Genomic DNA, 26,750 nt, shown 5'->3' on the forward strand with positions numbered 1-26,750 from the left:
GGAGCTCCTCCCCTCGCTCTGGGCATCAGACCAATCAGCAACACATCCATAACCCTTCATAGTTGACACCAGGATCTCCTGAACCACTCTGTTGATATTTGGGGCCTGTCCTGTGCATTGCAGAATGTTCCACAGCATCCCGGCCTCTACCTGTCAGATGCCAGGGGCACGCCCAGGTGCTCTAGACAGAGCCGAACATCCCCTGTGGGGAAAGATCACCCCTTGTTCAGAGTCGGTGGTTTACGAAGCACTTTCACACCCGTGATCCTGTTAGAACCCCATAACCTCTCCCTGCTTTTGAAGGAGTCTGTATTCTTTGCAGCCCCTCTTCAGAGACCCAGAGGTGTGGTGACTCCCCCAAGGACATGATGCAAATCAGAAGCAGAACTTGAACTTGACTTGCTCTCACATGTCCCGATCTCCTGGTGCTTATCCCCCGCCTAGTAGACTGTTTCATATTATGTATAATCCTGGTCCAATAGCATGGCTCGTACTTCCATGAGGTTATAAACTCCTGAAGGCCAAGGTTGTGGCCCGGATGGCTCTCGGAGTCCCAGTGCCCGCTTGGGTCTGACAGATCCAGGGCTCAGTCAGTACCTGACGGCAAAAGGAGGGAAGGGATTGTTCACACTAGAGGGCTTTAAGTTTTTGCCAAAGGGTGCCCCATCTTCAAGATCTCGGGTAGAAGGGACGCTTCACTCTACAACCCATGAGTCTCAGATGATGCTAAGAGGGGCCGAAGCGGGTGTCAGGACATGGGGCTGTCACCCATAAGGTGGCTGCTCTGGAGACCCTCGGCTCCCCTGCCAGGCACACCCCCTTGGAGCCTGGCTAAGCCCTTTCTCCCCCTCACCTTCCGTGGCAGGGCCCCGAGCCCAGGCTCTGCCCGAGGGGTTTACTCAGTGGCGGTAACCACCCAGCTGTCTGCTGTGGCCTGACTTTCTTCCCTCAGCCCTGGATTAGCAGTTGAGCAACGCAGCAAACATCTGACAAGACAGTGTTCCCCAAACCTGTTGAAACTCGCCCAATTCGGGCCCTGTGGGTGCGTTTGCAAAGCTGAGCATTTACGCCAAGCCTCCTTTTCTTGTTCCTCCCTCCGGGAAGAAGGGCTTGGCCTGAGCCAACGGGGCATGGGGTTGGCTGGGGAGCCACGGAAGGGGGTGGCAGCTGCCCGCCGTCGGCCCCTCCGGTCACCCCTGCTGCAGAGGAGCTCAGCGCAGCCGCCGCCCGTTTGTCCCGCAAGCTCAGCTGGAAGGTGAAGCCGAGACCCCACTGTTGCGGTCCAGATGTCCTCACATGTTGCCAGCTTTTATCTCTGAGTCCCGAACTGCGTCTTCTGTGATTCAGCCAAACCCAGGAGAAGGCTCGCCCCCTGCTGTGACCCCACCAGCTCCCCCCTTTCCCCATCCAAACCCCCTCTGCCTCCCCCATCTCCTGGCAAACTTGAAACCAAACTATGTTCTAAAAGTTCCCCTGACCAAGTCATGACCCCTGCTGCCGTGGAGGGGACCTGGTCTGAGCTGAGAGGGGAGGAAGGTGGGAAAGAGGAGGGAGGGGATGTGATCAGAGTGGGAAGGAGCCTCCCAACAGCCAGCCGCTCACAGCCCACAAGGGAATTCTGGAGAGGCCCCTTAGAAGCAGTGGGAAATTTCCAGGGAAACTCCAGGGGCCTCTTCCTACGGCAACTCCTAGATGGTCTTTTCGGACCCTCTTTCTCGCTCTGTTCGCACACAGGACCTATCATGGAAGGGCTGGGTTCCAAGAACCCTTTCCCGAGGGCTGGCGACAGGGAGGTACTGCTCTTGAGTCAGGGAGGCCCAGAAGTCCTGGCACCCCAAGCACAGAGGACCAAGTCAAGGCCTTCAGAGTTCAGAGGGTCTCTGGAGATTATCCGTTCAACCCCTTCCAGCAACACTGAAACTTTAAGCAGGGCCATGCCTGGTCAGCCCCATTCAGTCCTGTCAAATGCTCACTTGTGGAGACCGACCCGGCCAGGCACTGTGCTAGGGACGTGGGGTCACACGTCACATTCGTGCTAGAGCCGGAACTCCAGGCCAGGTCCTGACTGTCCTTCCAGAACTTTCCCTGCCGCCCCACACCCTCACCAGTCATCCTCTGTGGGAGGTTATGTGCAATGGAGCAAGGAAGGAACCAAAGTTGTCCTTGCTGCCTCGTTGGGATAGGGGTGACGGTTTGACCACAGGCTCATCTGGGATGGGGCCCTCAGAAGGGATCCACCAAAGCCAAGGAACTCACTGGAAGCCTGGAGCCACCAGAGCCTGAGCCTCACTCTAGGAAGCCAGCGCCCGACCTGGACAGCTCGACTGGGGTTTTAGCTGCCCCTCCTGGCTCCTGCCCCCTGGGCTCCCTCAGCCGAGCTAGGGAGGACCGTTCAGTGGTTCAGTGGCTCTGGGGACAAGAGCTGGGTGGGTCTTTGCAAGGGAGAAGCTCTCCATGGCCAAATGAGGGGGCAAGGCAAGGTCAGGAAGAGCCCGAAATTTGACACCCACTCACCCCCACCATCACACCTGCCCCACGGAGAGAAGGAAAAGTCTCACGTCCAGGCGCAGCTCTGGGGCCCTCCAGGCTCAGGTCTGAGTGCCTACTTCCTGGGCCTGAGTCAGTCACCCACTGCCCAGGAACACATACTGTGAGATGGGAGAGGGGCTCCCACACAGGAAGGGGGGGCATGGAGCCCTCGGGAATGACATGGAGGGGGCTGGGGCACCAGAGCGTGGGAAGTAATGGAAACTGGAAGCAAAAGGATTTTTAAAATGGGATTGCAAGGGCTTCTGAAGATCAGGAGTGAAAGAAGCGAAAGAAGCTGGGATGCCAGGAGGGAGAAGGGGGAAGAGTGGCCCGAGCTACAGGAGTGGGGGCATGAGCTCCAGAAAAGGTCGTCATTCCCCTGAACTGAGGAAAGTTGGGACCTGAGCTTGGGACCTTGGGACCTGAGCCGAGCATCAAGGACTCCAGAGTGGAGTGGAGAAGGTAGAGGGGAAACCGCCCCCAGCACCCCACAACCACCGTGTCTCCGAGGCCGGCCTCTCCTCCCCGGCTGCCCCTCCTGGGGTCCCAGGACAGTGGCAGCCACTCCTTCCACGGCCCCAGACGCTACTGAGAACATGGGCCCGCATACCATCGAGGCAGCCCCGCAGCCGCTGAGACACCTCCCTCCCGAGTACCCCCTTGCTCCTGAGAGCAGGGCGGGCGCCTTTGCAGTGGCTCAGGGACTGCAGCGGGACTCAGCCATAGAAGAATGAAGCCACCTTCCTCAAATCGTGGTCACTGCCAAAACGTCAGGCCCTGGGTACCTGGGGCCATCTCTGGGTCCTAATCCGCCAGCCTGGGCGTAGGAGCTGGAATGACCTGATGGGCTGCGTGGCCTCGAACACATGCCTTCTGGAATCCAAATCACGGAGGGGGTGCCACGCTCCTGGCCAAGCCCACAGCTGCACCAAGGATGTGTTCACACAGGTGACGGCTGTCTGTGAGGCACAGGGGGCAGGGACGTCCGGTCCCTCCTGCCTAGTCAGCCTCGTCCTGCAAAGGGCTTCTAAGTTCCCCGGGCACAGCAAGCCTGTTCTGGGCCCCACTGTCCCAGCTTCTGGTCCCCTAACAGCACCTCATCCCCCATCTGACCTCTTGGACTTCTGGCCCTGGAGGGTCCGTCCGATGGGCGGAGTCGCTGGCACACGTCCTCTAGCTCTACGGGCTCCGTCAGGAGATTCCATCCAAGCTCTGCAGTCAGGGTGGGGACTGAAGTGACCCCCCTTTCCCAGTGGAAGCATGTCCTTCCCTCAGACTGGCGAACCCAGGTCTACAGACACAGAGGGAGCCAAGCCAAAGAAGATCAAAAGGAGGACGGGTCTGCAGTCCAGCAGGGGGCCCAGCTCAAGGGACTGGGAAGGGGCTCCCGGGCAGTAGTGGTGAGGAGGACAGTGATGATGAAGGCAAACGTCTCAGCGATGGCCATCTTGACCACATAACATAATAAGGCTGCCGACAGGGGAGCAGTGTCTGCTGTGTGAACGCTTAATACGCTGAAGCCTCCTGAGGAGAGACCAATTATTCTCCCCATTCTACAGATGAAGACCCTGAGGCTCATAGATGCTCACTGACTTGCCTCCAGGAACACAGCCAGGATTCTGACCCAGTCTGCCATCTCTCTTGCACAGTGCGCCACCCTGCGGGCCCTGCGGAAGGATAGGTCTCCGGGATGGGGCCACGTTGGGGAGCGGGCAGCCTGATTCGGAGACCGCGCGTGCAGAAGCATTCGAAGGCCCGAGGAGACTTGAGGGGTGTGGTGACGACCTGAAGAAGCAGGCACGGGCCACCCCCAGGGAGAACGCGGTCCCGAGTGGGGTCTGTGGCACGCATGCCTTCGCCCGGCCTGTCTCCCCAGGAGGATCGCCGTTGGGCAGGCGCTGCGGCTCCCTCCGGCTCCTCCTCCCTCCTGCTTGGCCTCCTTCCTCCTGGGTGTCCCAGGCACTGCCACTCCTGAGGAGGCTCTAAATGTGGCCCGGGCAGGCAGAGAGGCCAGAGGGAGGGGGCAGAGAGGCCTGGGCTGGCGTCCCAGCCCCCACCTGGACACCCGCAGGGCCAGGACCCACGACACTGATCTGCTTGGCCTCCCAAACACCCCAGCTATTTCCCGTCCCCTCTCCTCTGGACACGCAGACCGAGAGCTGGAGAGCAGTCGGAGAAGTGCGGATTTTCCTCTAGGAATTTGTATATTTTTTTAAAAAAGCAAGCAAACCTGGAAAAGCTTGGGACAAGCCCAGCTAATTTTAGTTTCTAATGAAAACAGCAGGTGGCTGAGAGGATCTGATCTCCCTGGCAGGGCCAGGGCCCTCCAGCCTTGCAGGCTGCGGCACGGGCCTGCGGGGGCAGCCTCCTGGGAGAAGCCTGCAGGACCTGCAGCCCCCGGGTGAGGAGATGGGGGCACGAGCTGGCTGGCAGCAGCAGCCGGGGCGGCCCGGGCTGCTGGGGTAACCTGATCGATGGCAGGGCTGCGGCGAGAGTCCTGGGCGGCTGGGGCAGCAGGTGGCAGATTGCTAAGCCTGGACTCAGCAGTGGCAGGAAGAAGCCTAAATTGGGGCAAGGCGACCCGAACGAGAGAAGAGGCAGAGACAGTCGAGGCCTTCCACGGGCCTGGCTCTCCAGCTCCCCAGAAATGGCTTGTGCAGCCAACATCCGAGCCCCGCCAAGCTCCAGGGTCATCGAGGGGCACACGTGTCTCTGGGGGAAAGGCTGAGCCACCTTAGAGTGCAGGGAAGGGATTCCCCAGTTGGGCCTGACCCCTGACCGTCTCCAAGCCCACTGCAGGGTGGTAGGCAGAGGCAGCTCCCAATGTACTCCCTCACCCCTGCCCTTCCCTACCCTGAGTACTCTGCCAGTAGGTGACAGAGGGGGACAGAGCTGTCCATCACACGGCAGGCATTGACTGAACCCCTTCTGTGTGCCTCGCCTGTGCCGGGCAATGAGGAGGCCACAGGCCGACTGACACTGAAGGTAATGTCAGCCCCCCAGCCATCAGACAGGGCCGACCCACAACCGAGACACAGGGGAGACAGAGCTCTGTGTCACTCGCTGGCTGTGTGACTTTGGATGAGACCCTCCACCTCTCTGGGCCTCAGTTCGCTCCTCTGTAACATGAGGCTAGGAACCCGAACCAGATACCCGAACAGGCCAGCAGTGCAGGCAAGGGCCTGGGGTCCCAGGTCTGTGCACCCCATTCCCAGCTGCATGTCCGGTTGCACCAGCCAGCCCTTCCCGGGCAAGACCAGGGATCTGAGAGAATCGGGTGGGGTGGAGCTGTGCCTCCTGTGGCATGGAAGGGGACAGCTGTTGAGCCAGATGAAGGCAAGGGCCGGGGGATGGCTCGGGTGCCGACTGCGGGGGCAGGCACGCTCCTCAGCGGAAGAGGGTTCTCGGCTTCTTCCTGGAAGCTGTCTTGGTGACTCACGGCCGTGGCAGCCCACAGCTCCCCTACGGCCCTGTTACTGTGATTCAGGCCACCTCCCCTCGCGGAGTCCGGACCTAGGAGAGATCGGTGAGCAGTTCCTGGGGTGGACTTCATTTCTCACTTCTCACTCATAGGTTGGAGTTCCATCTACCAGCCTGGCCGGGGCCCCCCCAAGGCCTTTGAGGCTTGGACAGCCCCCTTCCTGGTCTGTAGAAGGAGGACTGCCCCTCATACAGTGGGAAAGGCCACACAGACCCACCAAGTTATGGTCCCCACGAAAACAGGCTCCGAGTAGGCAGGGACTTGCCCAAGGTCACACTGTGGGCTGGTGACTCAGCCAGGCCTCCCCAGCCTGCTTCCCCTGCCTTTGAACACCTCCATTCACCAGGAGCCAGGAGCCCCTATAGCCTGACCTGGCCCCTTGGCAGGATGCAGAGAGAACAGGGGCTGAGATGGGTACAGGCCAGCTCTGTGCTCCCATGTCACTCAGGGAATAGGGGCCCCCACCCTTATCCAAGAGGTCAGGCCTGGGTCTGAGCAGGGAAGGATCCAACTTGAGGCCCAATTCCTAGTCCCCTCACTCATGGCCTCCCAAGTATGGACCTGGACCCTGGCCAGTAGCTGGGCTCTTGGCGCCCCCTGCAGGCCAAGAGCACCAGGTGGGACTAGCTCCAGGGGGGAGGGGGCGGGGGGGGGGGGCCTTTCCTCAGCTGGCCCAGGCAAGAGGAGCACCCATACGAGGCTGAAGAGCCAAGTTTTCCCCCTTCCTGTCCAGATGCAGTCTCCCTGCACCCCTCAACCATCTTCCCACCTTTGTCTTCCCTCTGGGAGGCTCAGGCTCCTGCCCCGACCTTACCAGTCTCTGCCTCCCCTAGGGGGGACCTGGAAGAGAAGACGGGGAGGTCCCCCAGGAGGCAAGGAACTTGGGGAGAGGAAGGGAAGGTTGGACTGCCTCAGCCCAAGACCACCCACCTCCTACTCACCTGTGCTGCCAGGGAAGGGGGGCTCCTCCTGGTCACACCTGCCATGTGCCCGGCTCAGAGCCAGCTGCCTCAGCCACGTGGAATTGCCTTCTCTCACGGCAGCCCTCTAGGAGAGGATCCATGCTCGCCACTTCTAGATAAAGAAAGCTAGACTCAGGCCCCACAACTGGGGTGTTGGGGGAGGGGAGCTGCTGCCACCAGGAGGAGGAACGGGGGTCCCAGAATCACATCTCTCTCGGGGGTAGAAGGAGGCATCATGGGTGGTTAGCCAAGAGCTTCCCCTAAAGTGCCGTCCAGGACCAGCCTGGCTTCCCAGCTGCTCCTGGGGACGTGTGAAAAGCCCAGGTGCCCACCCAGCCCCACCCGGAGGGAGACCCAGGCCCCTGCGTTTTCAGCAAACCCCACACATCGACCCCACCAGAGCTGAGCGCCATTCCTCTGGTCCAGCCCACTTGCCTGACAAACAGAATCCACCTGCCGCTCAAACACCCCCCCAGCAGGGACGGAAGCCCAGCCAGCTACCAGCGGGCAGACCACGGGCTGCACCTTGACCAGCACCCTGAGGTTGAGCGAACCCAGCTCCCAGCAGCTTCTGCCCATAGAGCTCAGGTCTACTCCTCCAGCAGCTTAAAACAACATTGGGTCTAGCACAGGCTTTGAAACCAGGCAAAACCAGGTTCAAGTCCTGGCTCCACCTCTTACTAGCTGAGTGACCTTGGGCACAAGGCAAGCTACTTAATCTGTCTGTTCCTCAGTTTCCTCCTCTGTAAAATGGGAGTCCATTGGCTTGCTGAAGGGATAAATGCAATAATGTAAGTAAAGTGCTTAGCCTGGTCCGAAGTTCCATCAAAGTGAGCCATGCTTAGGACCATCATCATTAAAATGCGCCGTATTTTAGTGGGGCTTTCGGTGAACTTCTGTCTTTGTTCTCCATTCATTCGCTTCATTCAGCGAACAAATGGCCATGTTCTGCCCCCCTGCCTCAGACCCCTGGTCAGACCGTCTTTCACACACAGGACCCCTTTTGCTCTGATAACAGTTCCATGACTTAGCCAGAACCAGTGGTAAGCTCTCCGCATTACAGATGAGAAAACTAAGTCCCGGAGGGTGGTGGCCTTCCCCTTTGGACAAGAAATTTGTGCACCTTACCTTATAGGAGCAACAGCATCTCTACCCCCTGCTCCAGAAAGCTCTTCCATCTCAGTCCAGGGTTGTTAGCCAAGTTATGGGGGAGGAGGGGTGAGGAGGAGGGGAGAGGCTGGGTTCGCTATAGAGTCAGGGACAGCTGGATACTGCTCTCTTTGGCCAAGGATGCTAGTGGAGGGGGGAACAGGCTGAGGGCCTGTGGTTAGAACCCAGTCGTGGGCTTGTTGGACCTGGCCTTCAATCTAGATCTGCCCTCACAAGTCAGGTGACCCTTCACCTATCTGAGACATAGCTGGCACTTAATAGGTGTTCAGCTAATGCATATCTCTTTCCCTTGAGGGGAACCACTCCTTCCTGACAGGGCCTTTCCCCAGCTCTGCTCCCCTCCTGCTGAGCATTCCTGCAGCTTGCTTCCCGCTCCCTTGCGTCCTGGCCCAGGCCACACAGGGTCTGTCCTCACACGCGGCAGAGCCTGGCCCTCAACCCACTAGGGAGGACAGGCAGGAGGAAGGCCCACGGGGCTTGAAGGGGTTCTCAGCTCAGCTCTGGCACTTGCTGTCTGTGTCACTTTGGCCCTGTCACCCTCTTAGCCTTCATGCTGGAATCTGTAGAATGGGCATAATAATTACGACCTCATAGACTGGGGGGCGAGGAGGCAGCAGGAAGCAGTGACTGCCGCTGTGCGTGGCACATAGTGGGTGTTCAATGAACAGTCGTGCTCCCTCCTGTCCTCCCCTGAAACAGACGCTTTGGAGCCCCCTGCTCCCCATAGGCCTGGTCCCCGAGCCCTCGGACGTGCATTACCTAGCTTGTGGTGCTCGTCATAACCCCGTGAGGTGGAACCAGCATTGGTGCCCCATCTCCAGGCTGTTAAAAACTCAAGGCGATGAGGGAAGAGCACGGCACACTGTGGTTTTTTAAGCCCCCCTCCCCCACCGCCGTTCCTGTGCGAGTACCCGCTGCAGTCCCGATGCTGGCCTCCATCTGGTACCCGGGAACGCGGCCGGCTGTGGCTTGGGCTGGGCTTAGGTCCCACCAGGGGAGTGGTTGCAGCCTCGCCGCCAGAGGGACATAACAGGGTCAGAGCCCCAGGGTCACGCTGGGGTGGAGGTTCTGTCGGGGTCCCTCCCGGTGCCTAGCCTGCTTTGGTGGAGGCAGAGGCTTTCTTATGCAAGAAGCATTCCCCCTCTGGCCCCAAGAGCCAGGCAGGGGAGCCTGTCACCGGATCCGGAGAGATGTCACCAGCAGGACCGGTCAGTGGGATGAGTCGGTTCCCGGAGACCTGGGCTGAGCACAGCCCGGTCCCGGCAGTGGCAAGAGGAGAAGGCGGGCCGCCCGGCACTCCACCCACGGCCTTCTCCCCAGGTACCTGGCCAAGCTGTCCTCGGTGGGGAGCATCTCGGAGGAGGAGACGTGCGAGAAGCTCAAGGGCCTGATCCAGCGGCAGGTGCAGATGTGCAAGCGGAACCTGGAGGTGATGGACTCGGTGCGCCGCGGCGCTCAGCTGGCCATCGAGGAGTGCCAGTACCAGTTCCGGAACCGGCGCTGGAACTGCTCCACGCTCGACTCCCTGCCCGTCTTCGGCAAGGTGGTGACACAAGGTGAGGGAGGGGCTCGCGGGAGGGGCGGGGGTGGGCAGCTCCCTGGCAGGGGGGACAGGTGCTCGGGAGCCAGCTGTCATCGAGCAAGCTGAACCAGCACGTGACTGGAGCCACGTGCAGGTGGGGACTGGGCTGGGAAGGCCAGCGCGGGGGGTGCTGTTCCTTGTGGGTGCAGGTCTCTCTCGTCCACAGCGCTTCAGTCCCCAAGCTGCCCTCCCCGTTCTACCGGGGAAGAAACCGAGGCTCAGGCAGGGAGAAGGATGGATTAGCCCAGAGCTTCTCAGAGGGTGAACCTGGGGCTCGACCCCCCAACACCATGCTGCTTTGACGCTGACCCTCGGCCTCCTCGGTGGAGGCCATGTGGACAGCCTTACCGCGCCGGGCTCTGAGACCAAGCAAGAGCCGCACCCCACTTCTGTCCTCCTGGAAGCAGTCAAGTTAAGCCCAGGAGGGGCAGGAGCTTCCACACCCTATAGCACAAACTAGGGACCGGACCCCATTTTAAGTAAATGCTAAGTCCTCTGGCCTTGGAGATAGGCTTCCACGTTGCAAATGAAGAAACTGAGGCACATGGAGGTACAGTAACTTGCCCAAGGTCACAGAACTAGCAAGTGGCAGAGTCGGGGCTGGGGCCCATGCAGGCCAGTTCCAGGGTCCTGCTGTCACCCATAATAAGAAGACACTGTGATGGGGGGGGCAGACACGTGAGCCTCAGAAACACAAGGGTAGACTTCTCCCCTGGCCAGGGCTGGGTGCTCGGAGAGAGCTTTGCTGAGAAGTTAGGCCCTCCGCTGAGATGAGAAATACGAGAAGGCATTAGGCCAGAGGAAGGTGGGCAGGGCAGAGGGAACGTTCTGTGCAACTGGAAGGCTCCTTGAGAGGTCACTGGGTCAATCTGCTGCCCTCGAGGAAGGGCTGTAAACCAGCTGCCTCTTTTTCTACTTCCTGAGCATGAAACTGACACTCCGGAGCTACTAACCATCCACGGGGCCCTTTGACTCACCAGGCAGCAGGAGGGCATTGCCTGGGCCAACCTTTGTCTTGGCACCTGTGGCCCTGGACAGCCAGGGCTTCTGGGCTCATGGCAAACCGTTTGGATGTTGTTGGAAACCAACTGTGATCGAAATTTGGAAGCAATTCTCCAGGGAGCTGGCGGAAGCCAAAAAGGCACCATCATGCTTGGCATTACTGAATATTGCTACTCCGGGGAAGCAGCAGAGACCCGGCAAACAGCCTGGTAATGGAGGATCTCCCCGGGGGTGATGGTGCCACTGCCAGGGCCTGGGGGCCACAGTTTGACGAGGCCCAAATACTAGGCTTAAACCGCAGACTCTAAGCACGGGAAAGCCCGTGTTTGGAGTTTTAGGGGCACGCGTGGTTCCCTGTGCCAGGCCCTGTCACAGCCCCCGTGCCTTTGCACGTGCTGTTCCCTCCACCCTGAATATTCACCCCTCTTTCTCTGCCTGCTCAGCGCTTCCCTCCCCCCAGCTTCTCCCCAGTTCCTACTCCTGGGCAGTTGCTTTTTCCTCTGGCCTCTGAAGCTCTTTGCTCATGCTGGGTTTTGTGTTTTTTTTTTTCTGGGTTTTTTGGTTATTTCTTGTTTTGATATAATTTCACACTTACAGGAAATTTACCCAAAAAATTCCTTCACCTGTAGGCGATACATTTCTTTTTGTATGGAGGTATAATTTATATACAACATTATATTTTTTGAAGCATACAGCATGACTCCACATTTGCATATATTACAAAATGATCACCACACATAATGACACATCTCTTTTCTCGTGATGGGCATTTTTAAGATCTACTCTCTTTGCAAGCTTCACATGTGCAACATGGGATTATCAGCCACAGTCACCACGCTGTACATGACGTCCTCGTGACCTACTTATTTTGTGACTGAAGTTTGTACCTTTTGACCCCCCTCAGCCATCTCACCTGCCTCCTCACCCCCACCGATGGCCAACCCCAGTCCGTTCTCTCTGTATGTACGTTGGTTTTTCCTATGATGAATTCCCATACTACTCTTTACCTAGATTGACCAACTGTCTACATTTTAACCCATCTGCCTTATCAATTTCTCTCTCCCTCCCCCTTAATACACACACACGCACACACATGCATGCCTAAACCATTTGTGCTCACATAGCTTTCATTACACCTTTTGCTTTTATTTTTATTTTGAGAGAGAGAGGGAGCGAGAGTGCAGGTGCACAGGGTGGCGGGAGGGGCAGAGGGAGAGGGAAAGAGAGAATCTCAAGCAGACTTCACACCAATGTGGGGCTTGATCTCACGACCTGAGCTGTAATCTGGAGTCGGACGCTTAACCGACTAAGTCACCCAGGCGCCCCTCATTACATCTTTTAGACTAAACTGTAATGCCTGTCCCTTCCCCCCTCCCCTATCCCTAAAGCTTGAACCCTTCCCATGGCAAAGTGTTATCTCATTTACCTGTTTCCCAGCATATGGCAGAGCCTGGCATGGAGGAGACAGTCAATGGATGTCATTCGGGGGCAGCAAGTCAGGGCAAGGACTCAAAGGGGCAGAGAAGGGGAGGCATGGGGTGCACGCTGGCCCGAAGCAGGTGGGGAACCCGTGGAGAAGTGCCTTCCTCATGGGTGTTTGCAGCATGAACTAAGGAAGGGCCCATCCTTGGCTCAGCAAGTTTGGGGAACACTGAGAATTAATCCTACCAGGCTTGGCTGACACCTGGTCCGGACTAAAGTCTGAGTGGCTTGGTCGAGCATCTAGCCCCCTCGGGGCCAAGTCAGGCACCCACCCACCAGGCCAGAGGCACCAGGCAGACACCAGGCCTGTCTGGAGGCGGGGTCTGAGCTCTTTGCACTCATCCATCTCCTTACTCTTGCATTTGGAACCCTTAATTTGTCTCCACTGAGCAAGAGGGACTTGGCCATCAGCAGGTGCTGCTCTCAGAAGGTCCAGGGGCTCAGGAGGCAGCTGCGGGAGGGGCATGGGGGGGGTGAACTTGGGCGAGTGGTGTTATCCCGAGCCACAGCACCGGGGCCCGTCACAGAGATGAGCACGTGTGCTTACCTTATAGGGCCCATCAGGAAGGTCCCATGACACCATGTGTGGCAGCACTTAGGGTACGCCCTGACCCAAGAAGAGCCCTTCTCCTCACCAGCTGCTGGCACCGAGGAAAGCCACAATGGCAGCAGCCAGGCTGGGCAGGCCCTTTGCGAGGCCACCAGCTTTTGGGGTGATGGCAAGGGTGAGCTTGGCTTGGCGCCCACATTCATGAGCTGCCTGGCTGGGGTCATAGCCTCAGACATGGAGGAGACCCAGGAGCCGGGTCATCCTTGGACAAGAAAGGGAACCCCATTCGTTGACGGGCCGCTGTGTGCTGTCTGGCATCAGATCACCCTCACGACAACTGGATGTGTGGTGGTGTCCCCCACTTTACCACCAAGAAGGGAGGCTCAGCAAGCAGAGGATGGTGACATAACCACCCAGCTCCAGGACCTGCCAGCTCTTGGCTCTGAGATCTCAGACAAGGTCTATCCCCTCTCCTAGCCTCAGCATCCTCCCCGAAAAGTGGGGACAATCCCAGGACCCACTTCGTGAGATTCCCATCAGCCAGAGATGGTGCCTCTGAAGGGCTGGTTGACTCCCCAGAGTCCCCCAAGGCTGACATTGCCTGAGGTCTCCCAGCCTCCAGCCCTGCATGCTACCAGCCCCAGCAGCAGAGGTCACCCTGCTCCTGGCCTACTAAGGGGAGATGGATGTGAGCTAACGGTCACCAATGAGGACAGTGTGTGACTGAGGGCCGAACGGTATGCTCTCGGCTGAAAATCTAGGAGAAATTGGGGGCAGCCAGGAATGGGGTCAGGTGGCAGTTCTTGCTGAGCAGGGGTTAAGGACCGGATGTGGGATGTCCTCTGTAGGTTTTAGTCACGCTTTGTCCCAGAGCCTAGCGTAGCACCTACACAGAGTAGGTAACTGACAAATACGTGTCGATTGAATAAAAAGGATTTGAGGATGGGAAGGTGAAGCCCTGTAGAGTCTGACAAAAGTTTCAAAGTCATGAGTAGGACATACTGGGCTCCCAGAGCAGGCTGGCGTGAGCATGACAGGGAGAGCTAGGAAAGGCAGTGCAAATTCTTCTCCTCTTCCCTCCATCCGTGGGCAGTGCCATGCCTCTGCCTGCCTCCTCCCATCCCATTCTGTGACGTTGACGGAGGCCTGTCCTGGGAGAGGGTATTCGATGAGCCCTCAGACCCTCCGGCCTCTGGCTGCCATGGTTGGGAGGTGATGGGGTGCACTGACCAAGGCAAAGTGAGGATTCAAATCCAGGCCTGCCTTCCCACCCCTGTGTGTCTAATATCACCTAGACTCCTTACTGACTGTAACATCAGACTGGATTTAAGATGTGAAGGCTTTTTGGTCTGAGGGTGTGACTTACCGAAACCTCTGCTCTCACCTTGACCCCCAGTCCTGGCACCATGGGGGGCCCCATGAGGGTGGGAATAGGCCTTCCTTCCAGGTGACCTCCAGGGCCAGTCTTTTAGGGTCATCAGGTTAGTTCCAGGTAGGCTGGGGTGGGTTCCCAGAGACATTCTGTCCCTGGGAGCTCCTTGAGGACAAACCCACCTCAGTATCCCTGGTGCGGAGCATCGGGCCTGGCTCCCGGCGGGGGATCAGCAAATGTCTGGCAAGGGAGCAAGCAAGGCACGTCCCTGCCCTAAGGAAGCTCTCAGCCCGAAGGCAAACATGCAGTCAACCACCCTCAGAGGGTTAGTGCCCTAGGACATCTGTAAGCAGATGAATAAATTGGCATTAATCACGACGATAATCACAAAATAGGTCTCGAGTGCCCATTATGTGCCAGGGACTAGACTAAGCCCGTTCTGTACTTCACCTCATTGGAGTCCCATGGCCAACTCTTGAGGTCAGTACCATCAGCCCCATTCTGTGGACAAGAAAACTGAAATCACACCCCTAGAAAGTGACTGAGTGAGGAGCTCGAAGACCTACGGGCTGAACATCTAGACCCTTTCCCAGCACTCACCCGTGTCCAAGGGCTGCTCTGTGCGCAGCCCTGTGCTGGGTGCTGGGTGGGCAAAGGAGAAGGGGGGCAGCCTGACCCTGCGAGCTTCCAGTCTGGCTGCAAGACACTTAGAAGATAAGACCTGCAGCCTGATTCTGGTCCCAGGGCAGGCAGGCCAACGAGCACGCAGGCAGCTCTGGGAGTCCAAGACGGTGGGCAGGAGGGGTGAGAGAAGCGTGGGGCCCTGCCTGGGCAGCGCTCTCTTGCCCTGTTAGAGCGGAGACAATGAGACTCACAGAGGACAGTCTCACCACTAGTAAGAGTCTTAGTTGACTCTTTCCCCTGTCCTACATGGTCTCTTAAATCCCAAGAGACTTCCTAGAGATGGTTTCAAGGAGAGGTGAGTTTTTGCAGCTAAGAAAAAGAAAGGAAACTGGGAAGGCAGGCTGGGAGCATGGAAGGGGAAAGGACAGGGACAATGTCCTTCTCAGAGACCAGTGCCTGTCTTGCCCCATCTGCTAGGACTCCCGCTGGGTCTGCTTTGGAAACACTGAGTTATGCTTGAATGGCCCTTCCACCAGGATATCTGCCTGGTGCCCAGGGGATCACCATGCCCCCGGCTTCCTTTCCAGTCCAACTCAGCGCCCATGGCTTCTCCTCCCAACTTCCCGCTCAGATGTCCTTCCTTCCAACATCTGGGAGAGAGGTCGCACGTGATGAGCTCGGAAGGTTACGGTCCTGGAGTCAGACAGGCTTCAGTTCTTGTTCCCACTTAGCTGCTGACCAGCTGAGGGACCCTGAACAGGCCACGGAGCCTCACTGCTTCCTCCAAAGAGCAGAGCTGGAGAGAGCTGGGTGCTAAGTTGTCATGAACGGTGGACAGCACAGGGAAAGGCCCTGGCACTCGGGAGGCCCTCAGAAAGGGTAGCCACTACTGGGTCCCCAGGATAACTCTTGAGTTCCCAGGCCCAGGCCACCTTCACACTTTGGGAAAATGGCCCTGAGGTGAGACCCAGAGGGCACACACTGGAGCCAGGGGAGCAGGAAGAAAGGAGCTGGTTGTCGGATATGGCAAATGGCTTTATGGAAGAGGCAGGAGGTGGCACGGGCAGCTGGCCCCTTCGAGAGTTCTGCCTCACCGCCGGCTCTGATGTCCCCGGAGGACAAAGCCAGGTCTGTCTCCACTGCAGCTGGAACAAGCGAGCCTCCGACCAGGGGGCAGCTCTCTTCCACAACACGCGGGGCCTCCCCTCTGCTACGCCTGCAGGCATGCCGCTGGCCCCTTCTGTCTCTGCCAGGTGACCCCTAGTGAGCAAGGCTCCAGCCCGGGCACCCAGGCAGAGGGGAGGGACCAGAAGGGGCCACAGCCCTGCAGTTGAAGGGCTGGACCCAGAGCTGGAAAAGTCTGCCAGAGCCACTGGTGTGGGCCTTTGGGGGCATGGTGGCATGGCCACATTCTCCAGGCCTTCTGGGGCCTCCTGTGCTGAGCCCAGGCCAACTGCTCAGCATCCCCCAGGGAGGAGCCCACAAAATGGACCAGGCTTGGCCTACAGGAGATTCGGGGTGGACCTAAGAAAGCCCTTCTTGGCTTCACACACAGGAGGTGGGAAGAGATGCCCTGCATGCAGACAATGTCAAGGGTGAAAGTTGCCTGAGTTAGAATACCAGTCCCATGATTTACTTTTCCTGGCTGGGTACTGTTGGTCCAGTTGCTTCATCCCTTGGTGCCTCAGTTTCCTCGTCTGTAAAACGAGGACTAAGTCTCTACCCCGTTGGGTTGGTGTGCAGAGTATGTAAGTGATGTATAGTGCTCAGGCCGTGCCCGGCACAGAGCGAGCGCTCTACAAGCCTTTGCTCTTGCCATTCACATTCTCCTTCCCGAATCTCTTCCTTCAGGCCCATTCCCAAGCAGAGAAAACCCTAGTGTCCTGTTCCCGAGACCAGGGCAAGGGGGACCTGGAGTCCCAGTAGATGGCCGCTGGTCTGGGGAATGAGGCAAACTCACAGGGAACCTTGCACACCAGGGCTACCAGCACTCAGGGGACACAGGAGAGATGAGCCCAGGGATCAGGAGGACCAGGGGCTGCCTGAAAGCCCAGAGAAACAGAAGTAAGGACCACACCCAGCCAAGAGCTGGGGCCACCCTACCAGTCCCTATCTCCCGCCTGCCCTTCCCCCCTTAGTCTTTGGGGCAAAGATTTGTGCTTGTTCAGGCCTGGAAATACCAGAAATACCAGAAACTAAAGTCGTCCCTCTTTGGGCAGCCACAGCACAAAACCAACCAACATGATCCTGCTACTAACCTCGATTAACTTGGAGAGGATTCCATCCCAGGCTGTCGAGGCCTCTGCGGCTCCTCCAGCCAAGCCCCCCGATGCTGGCCCAAAATGGCCAAGCCAGGGCAGAGGGAGGGCAGTGGAGAGTAGGTGGGGGGCCATAGCCCCAACTCAAGGGCTGAACAGGGAACAGGGCGTCCTGAGCCATTGGGGCCAAGCTGTCCCCCATCCCAGGGCTCAGCTTCTGGGGCCTGTCCATAGACACGGGCACAGAGGAGGTGATTGTTTCCATCTGACCACGGCAACTGCTCCCAAGGGCAGCTGAGAGCACAGGCCTGGGTGTCAGAGTGGTAATTGCCAACCACGGGGCCAAAACCTGCCCCCTCCACTCCTGCGGACAGACACTCCAGCAAGAGACAGGAGGACAGTCACGGGCACACAGAGGCCCTCACAAGGCCTAGAAGAGGAGCAGGGCCTGTCTGGTCACACACCCAGCCAGCCATGCGCACATGCACTACATACACACACACACACACACACACACACACACACACACACACCCCCCCCACCACCACCACCCACAGCCCCAGAAAGAGACTCCACAGCAGCTACACCCCGAGACACAGTTCCTAGGAGGATAAAAACACCCATTCAGGCAGGGGAGGAGGGCAGGCACCAAAATAGAACCGCCAAGAAGTCACGGCACGGAAGGGGAAGAGCAGGAACAGAGGCGGACAGACCCACGTTTGGGTCCTGGTGTTATCACTTCCTTGCTGGGTGCCTGGGACCAAATCACGTCCCCTCCCCAAACTGGCACTTCACCATCTGTGAAATGGACATAAATAAGGCCCCCAGCAGCAGAGGACACCCTCTCCTCAGCACTGGTCATGGTCAACAGTGAGGGCTGCTGCCGTGACAACGGACCCTCAGAAAGGTGTCAGGAAGCAACACGGCCTGAGCAGAAAAGGGCTGGGCCAGGGCGAGATGGCAGGGGGCCCCCTCAGAGCACTGGGAGCCAGCTGGGGGGCCGGCAGGAAACGAGCAAAGGTTTCAGAGGAAGCCAGAGCTGGGGTGGTGGCCTGGCTCTGCTCTCCAGCCTCGGTAAGTCAGCTCACCTCCAGAGCCTGTCCTGGCTCCCATGCGGTGACGCTAACAGCGCCGTCTCCCCGAGAGCTTGTGAGAACAGTGTCCCCCGGTAGTAAGAGCACTGAAGCTGGACTGCGCTGTGTGAGCCCAGAGGGGACTCATCCGAGAGGGAGATAGCGTGGCACTGCGGGGTGGAGGCAGCGCTGGAGGGCAGCAAGCCACCCGATGGTTGGTCTGGGCGGGTCCAGGGTGGCAGCTGTGGGCACCTCCTGGGCTCCCATGGACCACTCCCCTCTACCAAGGAGGGTGCGGGGCAGAGCACTGAGACCCAGCCCTGCCCTCCCTCTGCCTCCCACAGGGACTCGGGAGGCGGCCTTCGTGTACGCCATCTCTTCGGCAGGTGTGGCCTTTGCAGTGACACGGGCGTGCAGCAGTGGGGAGCTGGAGAAGTGTGGCTGTGACCGGACGGTGCACGGGGTCAGCCCGCAGGGTGAGTGTGGGAGGGAGGAAGGGGGCGAGTGGCGGGCAGGGACCTGGGCCCTGCCCGCCACTCACCGCAGCCGCGGTGCGCCCCCCACCCCCGCAGGCTTCCAGTGGTCGGGATGCTCGGACAACATCGCCTACGGCGTGGCCTTCTCCCAGTCCTTCGTGGACGTGCGGGAGAGAAGTAAGGGGGCGTCATCCAGCCGCGCCCTCATGAACCTCCACAACAACGAGGCTGGCAGGAAGGTAGTGCGGCACATCCCCCGCCACCATCACCGCCAGGGCAAGTGCAGGCTCGGCAGGGCCCCCCACACGCTCCCACCCGTGCGCCACACAGGAACACCTGCTCAGGCTCCCACCAGCACCAGCACCTACCTCCGTGGGCCAGCGGGTTAGGGGCGGCGGGTGGGGGGCCAGGTGGGCAGGGATCAGAGAGCAGTATGTGCCCTCAACACGCCCACCCACGAGTCTGTGTCCCCACACACACCCTTCCCAAGCAGCAGAGCCAGGATGTGAACGTGGTGTCAACACAGACCACGTGCCTCCTCCACACCTCCTCCCCACTGGCTCCTGGGCAGCTTCGGCCGTGCTCTCCCCCGTCCTGCCACTGGTCACTCACTGTCCCGTGTAACAATACCCTCTGAAATGCTTCTCTTCCATCCGCGCCAAGTGCCCCAAGGGCAGGGACGGTGTCTTCATCCGTCCCCAACCCAGCTTACTGGCCCACCCCCGTGCAGAGCAGGTTCTTAACAGAGGATGCAGGACAGTCAACCTTTCTCCAATTCTGTGGCACTTCCCCCAACCCCCCGCCCCGCCAGCGGCACCCCCACCGCCATGGCCCCTCCCCAACCCCTTCGGTCTCCTGATGGGCCCTCTCCCCTCCCCGCCCCCTGCAGGCTATCCTGACACACATGCGGGTGGAGTGCAAGTGCCACGGGGTGTCGGGCTCCTGTGAGGTAAAGACGTGCTGGCGAGCCGTGCCGCCCTTCCGCCAGGTGGGCCACGCACTGAAGGAGAAGTTCGACGGCGCCACCGAGGTGGAGCCGCGCCGCGTGGGCTCCTCCAGGGCGCTGGTGCCGCGCAACGCACAGTTCAAGCCGCACACGGACGAGGACCTGGTGTACTTAGAGCCCAGCCCGGACTTCTGCGAGCAGGACATGCGCAGCGGCGTGCTGGGCACGCGGGGCCGCACGTGCAACAAGACGTCCAAGGCCATCGACGGCTGCGAGCTGCTGTGCTGCGGCCGCGGCTTCCACACGGCGCAGGTGGAGCTGGCCGAGCGCTGCAGCTGCAAGTTCCACTGGTGCTGCTTCGTCAAGTGCCGCCAGTGCCAGCGGCTGGTGGAGCTGCACACGTGCCGGTGACCGCGGCACCCGCGCCCGCCTCGCGGCCCGGGGAAGGCCGGTAATTTAAACAGTCCCCCCGCACCTACCCCAAAAGATACTGGTTGTATTTTTTGTTTTGGTTTGGTTTTTGGGTCCTCATGTTATTTATTACTGAAAGCAGGCAGACGGCCCTGAGGGCACCAGCCAGGGCCTCTCTGTAGCCTGGGCCTCTGTGGCTGCTTCTGACCAAAGGGACCTTTGCTCATGCCTCTGGCTGTCCACATGTGGCCACTGCTGACCACTCGGGTGCTACCCGTATCTGTTTTCCTACTTGCAGACTTCAGCTGCGTAACAAGGAGCGTCTGCCACATGCCGACTTACCCTGCCATCTCGGGAAGGAGGTGGCCCTAAGGCGGGGGAAACCAGTGCCATCTTGATGGAAGCTGTACCCCTCGACACACACCCGGCCCCTGGCAGCTTCGGCCTGGTAGCCCTGTCTCTCGAGTCCCCTGGAAAAGGGAATGGGCAGGTGCCAGCTCAAGGGCCAAGGGTTCGCTCCGGCCCTCCATGAACAGCTGGAGGTCAGTCTCTGTGGGAATTTCCAGGCAGGAAGAACAGGTGAGACAAGGGCCAGAGAAGGCTCCAGTCCTGCCCTGGAGCCCAGCCCACCCAGCCTCCCCATCAAAGAGGGGGAGCTACCACTCCCTGGTCCTTCCCAGGCAGCAGCTGTCACCCTGGATCAGAGATCTCAGGCGGGCCTCCTGCAGGGACACCTCTATGTGTGTCTCCTCATGGTGCCGCTCCTCTGTGAGAGGAAGAATGGAGATCACACACGCAGAGGAACCAGCCAGTTAAAAAGCCCTTTCCCACCCATTACTTCCCTCACTAAACCACATTTCCTAAGCAAATACTATGTTCTAGGCCCTATCCTGGGCCAGCTCAAAGGGTGATCACAACAGTCCTGGGAGGTGCAAAGACAAACATGCTTGTGCCCATCTCACAGCATTGGGGACAACACTCAGACAGGTCCCGAGCGAGCCGGCTGCAGAGGCACAGCCAGAAGAGCCCTGCAGCCAAGGAACTGCAGGTCTCCTTGGGTCTGAGCCTTGGGGAGGGGGCACCAGCTGGAGAAGAGGGGCCAGGAGGCAGCAGGAGCCACAGACTATAGGCTGGACCTAGCAGCCACTTGGTTCCAAGCAGCACAACAGGCTCCAAGGGAAGCGGTGGACAGCTAGAGGGCTGATGAAGTGAGGTGTCAGCTGCAGAGGCACCCCTGCCCCCGGGTACCCTGGGCACTGAGGAAGAGTCCCCGAGAGAAAGCACCAGCAGCCCAGGCCTGGCCCCAGCCAAACCAGCAGGAGCACGGCCCAAACTTCTATATGCAGCATATGCACACAACAAGACTTGGCCTGACCTCACTGCTGCTTCTCAGGAGGGCTCCCAACTCCCAGCGGAGCTTGCTGGAGGTCCAGTCTCCAAGCTGCCCCCTTAATGGGGCTCCAGGCTCCTGGTTTGAGGTCTTGGGCTCTGGGATCCCCACTAGAGATTCTCAGACCCCAAGTCTTGGCTCCAGGGTTCCATGTCTGAATTCAAAGTCCCAGACTGAGAATACAGGCTCTGGTAAAAACTCTCCTCCAGCCCTTGTGGTTTGTGCCTCCTGGTGTTGGCTCCCTCACTAAAAGAGGGTCAACACCCTTGGCCCCCAGCCAAGCTCTCTGCTCAGTGTCCATCCAAGAAGAAGGCTAAAACCAAGTGAGATGCTGCAGCCACACTGGAATGAGGGGTAATCTTGGGGCGGGCAGGCTCTGATGTGGATGAAAACTGAGCCCACTAAGTGTCCCCACAGAGGCCCAGCTGGGCTCACTGCTCCTCAGGCAGTGTCTGTTCAGCTGTCTGCTCACTGCCAGGGAAAACGCTATCCCTCACTGGCAGAGGCCAGACCCAGACAAAGGAAGCAGGGGAGACCCTCCCCCTCGAGAGTCAGGGCAGAGCCACGCTCCCCCACGCCCAAACCCTGTTGCCAAAACCAGGGGACCGGCAGGCCCAGGTTGGATGCTGGTATTAAGGATACTGTCCCTAGGATTATAAGTGAGAGGGTCTGTGTCCGTTCACAGGCTTCACCTCTCCACCTGCCTAGGGGTGCTCTCAAAGCTGCCCAGCCTGGGGTTCTCAAGGGTATGACCTCTGTAAAGCAGACTAGAGTCTAGGAAGCTCTGCCCAGCCCTACTGCTACCACCGCCAGCACCTCAAAGGCCAAAGGGACCCACAACCACAGGAAAATGGAGCTTCCTTGGACACACCTAGCTCCAAACCATCCCAAATAAAGAGGAGGAACCAGCACGTGCCTGATGTAGCCCACCCACTCTGGAAGCTGGCCAGAGGATCCAAGTCCTGCCCGAAACCCTCTCCACTAGTCTCCACAAGACAAAGATGATGTCCTCTGAGGCCTAGGGCTGGATAAGCCCCAGCTCTGGATGCTGCTACTTCCTCTGCTGCCCTACCCCATCTTCTAATTTTTATACTAGGCCCCTTGCCATTGTAACATCCCCACGAAATAGTCTGATGCACGATAAAATGATTATTTCTTTATCTTGCAATTGTGAAAGTGCCTTTGTTTGCAGAAAAAGGAGGAGAGAGACATGGGGAAGGACATGGGAAAAGTAGATAACCAGTTCATAGTCTAGATATGGGGACGCTCCCGGCCCTCTTTCCTTCTGAGTAACTGGTGTGAGGGCCACATGGAAAGAAGCCACCTGCGTGCTGTCTGGAATCCCCTGTAACACAAGGGCTCTACCTGCATGCATGTCATGGGGACACAATCAGCTATTTAAGCCTTGGCCAGAGCTAAGGCCTCAGAATGCTTCTTGAGCACTGAAGAGAAGGAACAAAGATAATGGCAGAGGAGGGTCTGGTGAAGTGGGTGTCAACTGAGAAGGTAGGGAACAAATCGAAAAGAACTTAGTTCCTGCCCAAGGACACAGAAATCCAAGGCCTGTGGCTGGAATTCTACTCCAGAATTGGAGCCTGGTCAGGAGGAGAAGTCTGGATGGAAAACTCCACGTAACCCAAGTCAGAGACCCAAGGAAGACCCAAGGTGGCTTCACGGAAACGTCAGTCTAGTTAATTCCTCGTCCTAAACAAGGGGACCATGGCCTGTCCTCCCCAGCCCCCGCCCCCCTGCAGCAAATTCACATGTCTGGAAGCAGTTAGGCAACTATATGCTTGCTTTCCAAAAGTTCATTGGCATATAAAAGGGCTGAAGCAAGTTCTTCCAGGGGAGCGGAGGTGCACACGGATTGGTGAAGAACTGGGGAAGGGGATAATGGAGGGAGGGAAGGGTCTAGGATACAGATGGAGAGAAAAGGACACCTTGTCGCCAAATCAGGGTCACGTCAGAGAGAAAGGAACAGGTGATACAGGGAGTCCACGATGGCCAAGCGAAGGGGGTGAAGGTCTCCATACCCAACCATTTCCTACAACTGTGAAAAGTGCCCAGGCTTTACAACCAAACAGACATGGGCTGGAGTCCCAGTGCTGTCACTTCTTCCCTATATGGAAAATCGAGGAACTCACTATCCCTCTCTGGGACTCATTTTCTTCATTTGTAATATGGGCCTGCTCCCCCTGCCCCAACTTCAAGTGAGGCTAAACAATAACAGAACCAGCTTCTTGGGGATGTTAAATCAAATCTGTAAAGCTCAACAAATGGCAGCTACTATTATAAATATTATTATTCCCTTTACAGGAATGTCGGAGGCAGTTAAGGTGGCTCTAAAATTGAGGGGCCAGAAGAGGAGATGGAACAGGAGGAAATCAAGAGACAGTGGAGGGCTGAAGACAGATGATCCTACTTTGGCCCCTTCCCCAAAATCAGAAACAGACAGATGTCTCAGGACAGAGATCCCCAGCCAGGAGACAAGAGAACCCAAGGGGTCAGAATACCCAGGCAGCAGCAAGCAAGGCAACGGCAAGGCAGCCCAAAGTGCCAGCAGAAGAGGCCGAACCAAGTTCTCAGTATGGCTGAGAAGCAGGGCCAGGACCGGGAACAGGAGGAGGAAGGAATGTCAGAACTATAGGAAGTCTATATAGGGGGACCCAGGGGCTCCGCTTATGAGTATGGAAGGCTTTCAGGACTCCCAGGCACTGTCAGCTCATGGAGAGCCTGTGTCCAGATCCATTCTTGACAGCTGTCTGTCTCACAACTCAGGCCCGAAGGTCCCTGGGAAAGCTTAGAGACCATGATAAAGTGGACCTCCTTCTCAGCGCCTGCTTGACAACAGTGGCCCAAGAGCTGTCTGGGGAGACCAGGGACAGGGTGTGAGATGGGTCTTGGGCCAAGGAAGGGCCAGGGAACACAGGTAGACAGAGGGTAGAAGGAAGTACAGGGTTCTGGGCAACTGAGAGGGGCTAAGACTGAGAAACAGAGTGAGAGAAAGCCAGAAGATGGGAGGACAGACACAGGAACAGAAAGGGAGACACACAAGGAGAGCACAGTGCTGATGGACCAGAGGGCATTTCGGGCAGAGGAGCCCAGCAGCTTCCTGACAAAAGGAGAAACTGCTGAGCTTCAGAAGGCATCTGACTCCAGAAAGGGGGAGGGGGTCTAAGCGATGTGGGGGAAGGGGCGAAGTATGGCCTGGCCTGGCCCAGGCAATGACTTCATAGGCATCTCCCCTCACTCCTTCCTGAGCCGTCAGCCCTGGTGACCCCCTGCCCACATCTCAAGGGTCTAGGCCAAGCAGGCGCTGACAGGGGAGAGAAGGGGCCCTCCTGGGCTGGGCCCCCAAGCCTGGCACAGTGCCTGCTGGGGAGGAGGGGCCTAGAGGCCCAGCCCTTGTCAGCATCCCGGCCGGCACTTCGGAGGCAATTAGCAGCCCAGCTGAGCTAATCCCCCGCCTGGCGAGGCCAACACAAACAGGCCCAGGCCGGGTGCACACTCGCCTCCCTGTTTGCTGAGGGGCCCAGTGGTTCGCCAAGAATAACACCAATAACCCGGGGCCTTCTCTAGGTTAAGAGGAGGACCAGGGCCTGCTGAAGAGCTGACAGTGCCCGACAGAGCATACTCTGGCCAGGCGCCCTGGCTGCCCCAGAAAGGCAGCCACTGTTCCCAAGCCTTGGGCCAGCCGGGAAGAGGAAGCTGGACACAAGGAGCCATATACTCTGATTCAGCACCCATCCCCACCTCAACCCATGCCACCTGTGAGGGAGAAGGGCCAACTCAGGCCTGTGCTGCCTTGGCCAGCCTGGCAACAGTGCATGCTGGACACAGGAGCCTAGAGGCAATTCAGACCTGCACCCTGCCCTCAAGGGGTTCACGGTCTAGTGAGAGACCACACTGTGTATGACCCTGGAGCAGGGCCAGTCTCTAGTCCCATAAGCAACACCCCCAGACTTATTAAGAAGGCTACGGTAGAAGCCCCACAACTGAGAAGACCAAGGGGGACCGCAGAGAAGATAAAAACTGAGCTCCAGAGACTGATAAATGGGGGACACAGCACCAAGGGAGACAGGAGGGATCCAGAACAAACTCTAGCACAGACTGGTCCTGGACCAGGAATTACTAATTAGTTCAACCCAGCAACCACTGGGAGAGCCCAGGCCCGAGACAAGACCCTACTCCCACCCCCTACTTCCTGATTGCACCTCCCAGCCTTCAGCAGGACAGCATCGCCTTTTTGAGCCAAACCTTCTATTCTCAGTCTGGTTCCTCACCTACCCAGGTTCTTCTGGACTTTGTAGCAACATCAAGAACTGCAGCCTCCTTGGAGCTTCCACTTGGGAAAAGAGACACAGACCTCTGAGATGAGCCAGGCCCCTCAGGACACTGTGCCGACCATCAGTATGAACCAGCACCATCACTCACCGAGAATCTGCTGACTACAGGGTCAGGCCCACACTAACCATCACCCACCAGCATTACCCCGCAGCATGATTACAAGCAAGCAATGGAACATACGTATTTCCTATTGCATAAACCAGCTGAGAGGCTGGTGTGTGACTTAACCCCATTTCACAGATAAGGAGACTGAGACCCACAGAAAGAAGAGACTTACGAACAGCCAGAGCCCACACCTTCAGGCTCCTAGTCAGGATGTACTGTGTCACCAGGCCTCTTCTCTAATCCCACAACCATCTCCACCTTCCCTCGCCCCACTGCTGGCCTAGATTGACCTTTGACAGTCCTGGGCCAAAGGGCCTCAGAGCCTTGAGCCCAGCACTCCCCACAAAGCGGCGTTATGTCTCTGGCTGGGCTAAGGTCAAGTCTATCACTCTGCTGGGGACCTACACATTGCTCTGTAGGTTCATGCCCCAGCTTTCCCTGGGGCGGAGAGTGAGGAAGGCTGGAGTCACACGGCCGAGGCTGACAAAGCCAGAGCCGGCAACAGCAGCCCCACCCCCACCCTGGCTGGTGTGGTAGAAGGTATAGGTCTGGTGTCCAGCCCCCAAGAGAGGCTGTTGGGTTCCTAACCACACCCAGAAGGGGCTGACAATCCACCTCTCCGGGGTATTCCCACGCCTCCTCTAGAACACCTAACCTGGACCAAGGTATAGAAGATGGTATAGAGGGCTCCTTATCCCCTTCAGTTCAGACCAAAAGGGAGGCATTTTTCAAAAAGATCTTTTACTAAGAAACTGAAGAAGAGCAAACAGATCGTAAGCACACAGAAACCAGCGGATTCCAAGGCAGAATTTAAACAGTCCCTAACCAGAGCCCTGTAGATGCCGCCTCTCTCTCCCTTCCAGCCACGTGAGGTCTCTCCCAGACGTGAGGACCCCGGGTGGACCCCGGGTGTCTCTCTAGCTCCACTGCTGACAGCCTGGGGAATGTGAAGCAAGTTAAAACCTCTGAATCTCATCAGTTAAAAGGAGG

At 58.2% G+C, this 26,750-nt stretch overlaps 1 protein-coding gene across 4 annotated transcripts in view; it reads left to right on the forward strand.

The window, feature by feature from the left end:
- The window catches only part of WNT4 (Wnt family member 4), a 29,064-nt gene extending 4,437 nt beyond the window's left edge, over window positions 1-24,627 (forward strand). The window contains exons 2-6 of one of the 4 annotated variants that reach the window (XM_046028077.1): window positions 9,463-9,698; window positions 18,430-18,561; window positions 18,658-18,800; window positions 19,451-19,958; window positions 23,625-24,627. In XM_046028077.1, the coding sequence (XP_045884033.1) occupies window positions 9,463-9,698; window positions 18,430-18,561; window positions 18,658-18,800; window positions 19,451-19,918 (979 nt within the window). In that variant the 3' untranslated portion in view covers window positions 19,919-19,958; window positions 23,625-24,627. Of the gene's footprint in view, window positions 1-9,462; window positions 9,699-18,429; window positions 18,562-18,657; window positions 18,801-19,450; window positions 22,450-23,624 lie in introns of those variants that run through there. The other 3 variants (XM_046028067.1, XM_046028088.1, XM_046028058.1) reach the window with 3 other exon arrangements.
- Window positions 24,628-26,750: the final 2,123 nt, after the last annotated feature.

The sequence above is a fragment of the Meles meles genome, chromosome 1 (genome assembly GCF_922984935.1).
Source record: "Meles meles chromosome 1, mMelMel3.1 paternal haplotype, whole genome shotgun sequence".
Lineage (NCBI taxonomy): Eukaryota > Metazoa > Chordata > Mammalia > Carnivora > Mustelidae > Meles > Meles meles.